Source organism: Ursus americanus, chromosome 1, assembly GCF_024610735.1.
Source record: "Ursus americanus isolate L20-20 chromosome 1, mUrsAme1.1.p, whole genome shotgun sequence".
Lineage (NCBI taxonomy): Eukaryota > Metazoa > Chordata > Mammalia > Carnivora > Ursidae > Ursus > Ursus americanus.
Genome location: NC_142127.1, coordinates 107,473,105 through 107,482,717, shown reverse-complemented (window position 1 = coordinate 107,482,717; position 9,613 = coordinate 107,473,105). Strand labels below are relative to the sequence as shown.

General features: G+C 60.5%; 1 protein-coding gene across 1 annotated transcript; it reads left to right on the top strand.

Annotated features, from left to right (window-relative positions):
• Nucleotides 1-1,019: 1,019 nt before the first annotated feature.
• FAM240C (family with sequence similarity 240 member C) lies at nucleotides 1,020-3,538 on the top strand. The gene is made up of 2 exons (XM_045795918.2): nucleotides 1,020-1,165; nucleotides 3,337-3,538. The coding sequence occupies exons 1-2, from the start codon at nucleotides 1,020-1,022 to the stop codon at nucleotides 3,464-3,466; spliced, it is 276 nt and encodes a 91-aa protein (XP_045651874.1). The 3' UTR covers nucleotides 3,467-3,538.
• Nucleotides 3,539-9,613: the final 6,075 nt, after the last annotated feature.

Sequence of the window (9,613 nt, the reverse complement as noted above, 5' to 3'; positions counted from 1 at the left end):
CCATGTTCCCAGTGCCGCTTGTTGACGAGACTGTCTTTTCCCCATTGCGTACTCTTCCCTGTTTTGTCCTAGCGAAGGGTTTATTTCTGGGCTCTTTGTTTTGTTCCATTGATCTGTGTCTATTTTGGGGACAGAATCGCACTGTTTGGATGACTCCTTTCTCCAGGTAAACACCATGTCAGTTATCAGGCGTCCACCAGGTTTCTGTGACAATCTCAAAGCCCTTTGATGTCCTTCCTCCTTGACCCCGGCACCCACCCCGGGCCACTCTGGTCTCTCGTGATCGTGTCCGCCCCGACCTGCTTCCCCGCACACAGAAGCCCTCTGCAGGACTCCCATCTCACTTCCCTCCCTTGGGGTGAGCATCGCCCCACGTCCCCATCAGGATGGGCTCCGTCTTCTCCTTTGCCTGACTCGCTTCCCTCCACGTGTTCGTACAGTGCCGTCTGATGAGACGTCATTCGGCGTGAGAAGCTCTGCATTCATGGCTGGGTTTCCACCCTCCTCCATCGTCACGAGAAGGCATCTCTGACGAGCCAAGCACACATGACGCATGATCGAAGCCGAGCGCCCCGTGGCACGGTGGACACCACGGTTCTCACGGTCAGATGCTTAGGGCAGCATCGGCTGTGCTGTGACCCTCGGGCTGGGCCAGCGCCAGATGCAGGCAGACCCTGGCTGCTGCTGGCACGCGTCCCTACATATAAGCCCCCTGGCAGATTCGGGGCGGGGTCCCCACAGCGGGGCTCTGAGCACCCTGAGAGCACGGTGGCCTGTGGTGTCGTCACCTGGCTCTAGAATCTTATGAAATCCCATTACAGAAACGTCCGGAAGACCCTTGAAGTGCGAGGATGCCGTGTGGGGCAGCAGAACTGCCCAGAGGGGTTAGCGAGCTCCCAGAAACGCGAGGGAACATCCCGGTGTGTGGGGCGGAGCCAGCCCCGCAGCTATTATCAACTGGTTCCCTGTGCTGTGCAGCACAGGGCACTAAGTCCTGCCAATTTTCCCTTTTCCAGAAAATGAGTAAGAGCCACACTCTGAAGCACCCGGGAAGAGTCGCCATCGACGCTGGCGTGATAAAAACGTTCTGGGAGAGGAAAATCCAGCTGCACACAGAACAGCTGCAGAGCGAGGCCATGAGGATGCGCAGGAGCGCCCTGGACAGGTGAGCTCGCTGAGCCCCAAGGCCTGGGGTGCTGCAGGCAGGAGCCCCCACACTGGGGCCACCTCTGCCCTCACCACTCCCAGCCACCAGCACTGCCCCCCCGCCGTCAGCTTCACAGCAGGAGGGACTGAAAGTGCAAAACAACACCCACAGTAACTCGGCTTACCACCGCCACCTGGGTCACCAGGTGCGAGAGGAGAGCACCCATCCCTCCACCCCCACATGCTACCACCTACCCTCCATCCCTCTGTCCCACACCCCATCCCTCCATCCCTCTCCCCATCCCATCCCCCACCCCCACCCCATCCCACACCCCACATCCCAACCCTCCTTCCCTCCATCCCTCCATCCCACACCCCATTCCTCCATCCCTCAGCCAACCCCTCCATCCCCCATCCCTCCATCCCATACTCCATCCATCCATTCCACCCCCCACCCCATCCCACACCCCACCCCCATCACTCACTCCATTCCCCATTGCTCTGTCCCTCTAATCCTGAAGGTCTCGTAGGAAGTTGTCAAAGAAGCCGTGTCTGGCTAAGACTGATTTTCTGACAGTTGCTCCCACTGAGTGCAGGATAAATTCATCATACTTCTCCCCACACATTAGCAGATCCAAAGCCCCCTTTTACCCCTGGGATGGAGGCCAGGGCCTGTGGGTGCTGAAGAGGGTCTCCTGGGCGACCCCGAGCAGACTGAGGAGAGCCTGGTCTCAGCGACAGCTAAGAGGACAGATTAGCACATAATTCGCACCTAGACAAGGGCTCAAATGGACAGATATTCCAAAGTGGTCACAGCTTTTATCCCCAGATAGCACCGGCAGCTGCTACCCTGGGAGCCCAGTTGGAAAGACCGTGCCTGGCAGCCGCGGTGGGACCAGACGTGGTGCTGACCTTGCCAGAGGTCTGGCTGCTGGGCGGGCCCCCCCCGCCGTCATCCAGGACGTCTCCCCTGTTAGGCACAGTATGGGAAGCCACGGTGCCATCCCCTGCACGACGCATCCCCCTCCTAACCTCTCAGGGCAGGGGTCCCAGCAAAGAGCCCAAACATGGGAAGAAGGGACCTGCTCTAAGGCCTCCTGCCAGCCCTCAGCTCCCTCCTGCGGTCTCCACCCTTGTCCTACATGTGCCATCAGGCCCTAGAAGCTTCTGGATCTTCCGCCCACGGGTGCAGGCCCCAGGGATGGACTCCGGGTCAGACAGCGAGAGTGTGGTCAGCGATGGCCGAGTTAGTCTGGGCTGCTCAAAGACAGACTGTGGAGGGTGACAGTCTGCGAGCAACATACGGCTGGTTATTAGGCCACAGTCCACAGCCAGAAAGATTGTGCCCTGTCCCCGGGTCAGCAGCAACTCCTGACAGCATCCCCTCAGCCATCCCATGGGCCCCCAGGAGCCAGGGGCTTTTTGACGTCTGGCCCCAAGCCCAGCAGTCAGCAGCTGCGGCCTGTGATGGGGCAGGGACGGGCCTTCACATGGGGGCCTGCTGCTGGAGGCACCGCCCTCATTTAGGTCCCTGGGTGTGGGGACAAGTGTCCATGCACCTGACTTTCACCAGTGTGTCCCCAGCCTCTGAGGTCTGCGGAAGATATGCGCCCAGCCCACACTGCACCCCCCAAACCCAACCACACACCAGGGCCTTAAGGCATCGGACGGCCGTTGCCTGCTCATGGATGGCCAGGCCGTTCCCACCCAACCACCCCCGTGTGTGGTGCTGTGGTCACCTTCCAGGCAGGTGGGCTGGGCGGGCGGGCAGTGCACGGACGGAGGGGGTACCCAACAGGGGCACTGGTGAGGGGCCCTGGCCTACCGTGGGCACTCTGTCCCGTCCTGGTGAGCACATACTCCTACCCAGCACACCAGGCCCACTCGAAAACTAGTTCAGGACATGGCTCAGTCTCTCTGGGCCTCAGAAGTTTCCAGAAGCTGCTTCCTGGGCAAAGCGCTTTCCCTCTCTGGGCTAGAGACCCGAGTGAGCCCCTCCATGTGGGGCAATGGCCCCCAGCCGGGACCGGCCGGCCCCGGGAGGTTGCAGGGTTCTCTGGGACCCCACAAGGTCACAGCCTCTGGCAGCCCAGGAGGGCCGGCTGGCTTGGAACATGTGCTCAGGTGCCGACAGAGGCCTGGCTGCCACCCGGCCCTGAGACGCTGACTCACAGGCTGAAATTATTGCAGGCTCCGTGGCGAGTGGGCTCAGATGCTGGAGGGGAGGACCAAGGCGCTGCAGGGCCCCCCGGAGGTGGCCACCCGGCCTTCCCTGCTGGGCACCGAGCCCTTCCACACGCAGGACACCACCGCCGCCTGAGGCCTGCAGATTCGTCCTGCCCCGGGGCCCGAAAGCCCCCAGGCTGAGTGCCGGGGCTCCAGGACCACCACTGCCGGGAGCCAGAGCCATGGATAAGCTCACGGGCTCTCCTGGCAGCAGGTCCCAGCCTGGTTCTGCTCTTCTAGCCCACAGCAGGTGCCCAATAAAACCTAAGATAACCGGATTACATGTTTTCTGCAAAATTTTCCTCATATCTTTAGGTTTGCACATGTTAGAAGCTTGCAGTGGTGCTGCTAGCCTGGGTCAAGCCACCAGAAGAAGCAGGAGCCCGAGGGGGACTGGTCTGGGGGACCGGGCTGTGCCCCCGTCTTCTCTGCCTGAGACTTAAACACATCTGTCCGCCCTCTGATCACAATATGCACGTAAATCTCCAGCCCAGGATACTGCCCCACGTGACACTGTGTAAAGCTTGTGCTGGTCCAAATCCCCTTGAATTTCGTTCATGACCCAGAACGTCTCAGGATGTGTAGTTACACATCCTTATTTTTACAGTTGGAAAGGTGTGTATTTCCCGAGTCCTCAAAGGCCCTTAGCGCCAGGATCCGGTGCTTTGCCACACTCCGTCCTGTCCCTCTGGCGCCCCCATGGTGGCTGTGACCGCCCTGGAGGGTCTGCAGGGCCCTGCACACAGCTGAAGCCAGGCCGCCAGAGGACCTGGGCCACACTCACCAATGGGGACCCAGACTGCAGCCGGCACCGGTCCCGACAGGCGAGCCCAAACCCCACCGCCCGCGTTCCTACTGCGTGCGCCCACTGTCACCACTGCCTCCCGTCCTCGGTGACACACGACCCCGGCTTGGGGGATGGGATCTAGCCCACGGCGTGTCTCCAGACGTTTTATTTTGTTGTGACCCCCTGATCAAGTTGGCAAGCAGGGGGGATAAGCACGGCTTCACCAGTCATGGGACACTGCCCAGAGAAAGCACATTGACCGATAACTAAGGGACATTCGGAGCTGAGCACAGACTCCTCGTAGGGCATTTCCAGAGCTGACCACACAGACGGGGCAGAAAGACAGGTCCGACCCGACACAAAGCACGGGTGTCTGGCTAGCCAAATGAGCAAGTGGAGAGAACACGGCGAGCGTCCCTTACGACACCAACCCATGAACACGTGTTTCCCCGGTCGCCCCCCGGGCTGTCCATCATCACTCGTGAGTCAGGAGATTCCAGTGATAAACACGCTGGGGAACATGGCCATTAATAGCCCCAAACAGTTCCTGAACAGAAGTCCCTCGCTGACACCCGCAAAGCCCCGGGCTGCTGGAGGGTAGCTCTATCTGATGATACTCTTAGAACGCTGTCACTGTCAACACTCATCACCTGAGCTGTCCAGTTAGAACGTGGCGGGGCGGGAGAGCGTGTTCACGCAGCAGCCCTTGCCGCAAGGCTGTGCAGAATCTTCCAGAACAGCCGTGCCCTCCTTGCTGCGTGTCAGAGCCCGTTTCCCTCCGATGACCCACCACCTTCCAACACCAGGCAGTTGACCAGCCACGTCTGTGCTCTCTCCGTCAGTAAGCGGCCCCCCAACAAAGCCCAGCCGGGCTCCCAAGGGGGAAGCGCTGGGTGAGGAAGGAGGGAGGCGTGGAGGGCAGCCCGCCGGACCCCAGCCCTAAGGGCCCCTCGGGGTCTGGGATGCAGCTCCCCCTCCACACACACCCCTTCTGTGATTCGCCTCAAAGCTCAGTTCGGCTGCTCGAATTTCAACAGACTCTACTGTGTTTCTTCCGGAGGAGGAAACGGCTCGGCTTGGAGAAGTGGGGGTGCGGCTCAGGCCTCGCATCCTGGAGGAAAAGAACCAAACAGGATGTTTTGCCTCTTCCTGTAAGCAACCGCCATGCAGCGGGGCCTGGAGTGCCGGCAGGAAGGGCACGAGTGGGTGGGGGTAGGAACGGGGCAGTGGGCCCCAAGGGAGGTCAGCGCTCACCCAGGCCTGCAGCTGGGGCACCGGGCGCTGGCCACTCTCGGTGCTCCTGCACACAGCAGCTGGGCACCGGAGAGGTGCCTTGTCCCTGCCGGGCAGTGACGCACACCCTCCCCTGTTCTCTAAAGCCGTGCGGCCCATCTGCAGTTCCTTCTGAAGTGACAGGACATGCTGGTCTGACACGTCCTGCCACAGTGTGGGAAGGTTTTCCATAACCCACACCAGACGGTACCAAATCCAAAATGGTGCCGTAGAACCACGTGCGCGTCACCACGCACCTCTGAGTACTACCGCCTAACTCTGAGCGTCACCGCGCACCTCTGAGTACTACCGCCTAACTCTGAGCGTCACCGCGCACCTCTGAGTATAAAACGCAACTATGAAATCATGGCTACACTTCGCGATGTCCCCAGCTGCCCCAAACTTCCTCTGCCGGCAGGTTTGTGCGAATGTGGTCACACAGTGAACCAGTGACCCTGCGTGACTCTGATTGACTAGAGACCACATGGCCCTCTTCCTTCCTTACCTGTTACTGGTTTGGTCCTCCAGCCTCTCCAGTCCTTTAAAATGGCGGTTCGCTCTGGAGTCTGCAGGGATTCAAGGTAGAGGTGCGGCTGATGCCTCCCACCAAGAAACAGCATCGGGGGCATCAGTGCACAGCCCTCCCCTCCCTTGGATGTGAAGTATCCCCTGGTCCCCACAAAGTCCAAACTGTGCTGATGGACCATCTCATCAGGGATCCGACTTCCCCCCATCACCCTTCCCCCTCATCAGGGGCTGACTTCCCCCATCCCCCCTTCCCCCTCATCAGGGGCTGACTTCCCCCATCCCCCCTTCCCCCAAAGCAGGGGCTGGCTTCCCCCCATCCCCCCTTCCCCCTCACCAGGGGCTGACTTCCCCCCATCATCCCTTCCCCGAAAGCAGGGGCTGACTTCCCCCCATCCCCCCTTCCCCCTCACCAGGGGCTGACATCCCCCCATCCCCCCTTCCCCCTCACCAGGGGCTGACTTCAGGTGGGGCAGCTCAAAATCAGGAATCCAGCTGGTGCCCTTTGCAGAGTGGGATCCCAGCTGCCTGCTGAAGGCCTCCGGCGACGCCATGTGGTACCTGCAGGATCCAGCCACGTGACAGGGCAGGTGCTCTGGGCACTGCCTGTGTCCCAGTGCAGGGCATGACTGTTCTGGGTCCCCAGCTAATCAGGGTCTGTTTGGTGGAGGCCCCTCACCCCTGCCCTGCAGGTGATCTCCTTGAAGTCCTCCCTCAACTCAGACAGAGCCCTTGCTTCTTCCCCAGCTTGAGAAGCTCGTGTCACTGTGCCCACCGCCCTGGGTGCAGGAAGCGTGATTCATCCCTTCACCAGAACATTTAGCAAAAATCAGGAAACTGTTCACACTTTGAGGCCCCCAACTTTGGCTGAACTAACAGTAATTGCATTTAAAACGTGTCTGCCTTTGGTTCTCTTCGAGATGTTGTAGACATTCCATGTCTCCATTACCAGTTGAGTTCCCAAAAATAGTTATTGCTACATCATACTGAATTAGACCCAACCTGGTCATTCAGGCTGCTCAAGAGCCAGGTGTGCGCTCAGGTGCAGACTCAGGTACAGGGTCAGGTGCGGGCTCAGGTGCGGGCTCCGGGTGCGGACTCGGGTGCGGGCTCCGGTGTGGGCTCCGGGTGCGGGCTCGGGTGCGGGCTCGGGTGCGGACTCCGGTGTGGGCTCGGGTGCGGGCTCCGGGTGCGGGCTCCGGTGCGGGCTCGGGTGCGAGCTCGGGTGCGGACTCCGGTGCGGGCTCGGGTGCGGGCTCGGGTGCGGGCTCCGGTGTGGACTCGGGTGTGGGCTGTCCTAGATTTGAGTCCCAGGCTTGCCCTTGGCATTTTAGCTGGTGTCTGTGAGTCTGAAGACTCCCATGATTATGAAGGTAAACGTGGCGCTCGACATACCTGATATGCTTGTATATGGGTCTGCCCCCCAAGTGCGTATACTGCATTCACTGTCAGTTTTATTAATGTAACTTAGTTCTTTTTTAAAAAATATTTTATTTATTCATTTGAGAGAGAGAGCACGAGTGGGGGGAGGGGTAGAGGGAAAGAGAGAATCCCGAGCCGACTCCCCACTGAGCACGGAGCTGACCCGGGGCTGGATCTCAGGACTCGGAGATCACGCCTGAGCTGAAACCAAGTCAGACAGATTCTCAACCAACTGAGCCACCCAGGCGCCCCTGATGAAACTTAGATCTTAATGAATTAATTATTAATGATTTAATGAAATTTAACTACTCATAAAGACTAATGTTAATGATGCTGATGATGGCTGGAGTTTGCTGGGTTTTAACAAAAGCGTCTGATTAAACAGAAACAGAACAGCTGCCATCAATCCCCCCGGCGCAGGGCTGCGCGGCCCACCAGCGGCCACACGGGGGCGCCGCAGGACAGCGCGGGCTGCCAGGGGCCGGAGGAGGGGACGGCTTAGCGGCATCTGGGGGCAGGGGCTGGAGAAGGGGGCGGGGATGGGGAGGGCCCAATGTGGCCAGAGGGGCAGAGGGTCCAGGCGGACCCCCACGTCTTTACTCCCACCAGGGCGGCCTGGCTTGGATCCCTCAATCAGAAGAGACACGAGGCTGGAGACCCGTTTCAGATATTAACCCCCTCCCAGTGTGGACCTGGTGGGCAGGGTCCCTGAGCAGCGGAAAGTGTTCCAGAGGGGGTCTTCTGGAAGGGGCAGGCTCCTCTGACCAGCCCCTCATGGATGAGGGTGGGGACGGTCGCCAGGGGCTGACCCAAAGGGAGGTTCCTCAGGACGGGGTCCACCCCACCCTGGGACCCCCACGACTGCGGGTAGAGCGTCCCTGGAGAGAGTCCAGGTGCAGTGCCCACGATCGGCACTAGTCCCCCAAACACCCATTTCCAGGGAAAGCCAGTGAGTGGGGCGGGGACCCCCGTGTGGGGACCAGAGAGCCAGGCCTTCCTCACCAGGCACACCCCTACCCAGCCACCCAGTTAGGTCTTCACACCCAGGGTAGATGGGACACCCAAGGCGCTACCTGCCCTAGGACAGAGGGCTCGCACCTGGTGTAGACAGGACCCTGAGGGTGGGCAGTGGGTCCTGCCCTTACAGTGAGGGTCCCACCCAGTGTAGACAGGGACCTGGAGAGTCTGGGTTTAGGTCTTTCCCGGATCCCAACGGCTCCTGGGAGGGCTGGCAGAGCTCTGTAGGCCTTGCGTCCCACACAGGCGTGGCCCTCAGTGGAGGGTGGAACCTTCCGGGTGCGGGTGTCTGTTGGGTTTCTGGGAGCAGGTGTGCGGGACTGGACATGACGTCCCAGTGCTGACATTCAAAGGCGTACCTGCACTCCTCTGTCCCCGCCAGCAGTGCCCACCCTCTCCCCATACCTTCCCCAACAGGGTCCTGTAGGATCCAGGTCAGGCCTCGGGGCAGCTAGACAGCCCTGGACAAAGGTTTCCATACACTCATCCCACCCCCACAAGGCAAGGCTTCCCCAGACCCTCTCATCTGACCCCAGGGTCCCCCCAGACAAAGCCCAACCTCCCTGTGGCCCTGGGGGCCAGGCCCTGCCTAGAAGAAGAGAGCGTGGAGGCCTGACACAGCCGAGTCCCCCTGCCATACACCCACCTGGCTGGGAACCATGCAACCCAACCCCCTCCCCCTTAGACGTGGTCTTTGAAGACGGAAATCCAGAGTGTGACTGACTGACAGGAGGGTTCTGACTTCTGGTGTGGACAGCATTTCTCAAACCACATCAGAGCTGGAGGTGTCCACGGTCCCGGGGGCTGGTAGTGCTGGGTCTCGGCCCCTCCCCTCTGGGCAGGATGTGCCTTCCCAGCTGGGGGGCCGGGGGGGGGACATCTTCGGTAAAGATGCATGCTGGGGGGGTCACCAGCCAAGGCTCAGGGGGGGCTTTCATCTTTACCCGGAGTCGGGGGGAGAATGGCAAGCCACCTGCTCCAGGAAAATCCCGTGGGAGCACCCGGGAACGCTGCTTGTGCGGTGCTGGGACTCAGCACAGGCTGGCCTGGGCGCCTTGTCCCGTCAACCCCACCAGGAATCCAGAAGCCGTCGGGGGAAGAAGTGCATGTGATCCACTCCCCACTGGGACTGACGGGGACAGCGATGTGCCCACCACACCCTCCCACCTCAAAACCTTCTCCTGGGGGTTGGCATCCTCGCAACCCAAGCACACTGTG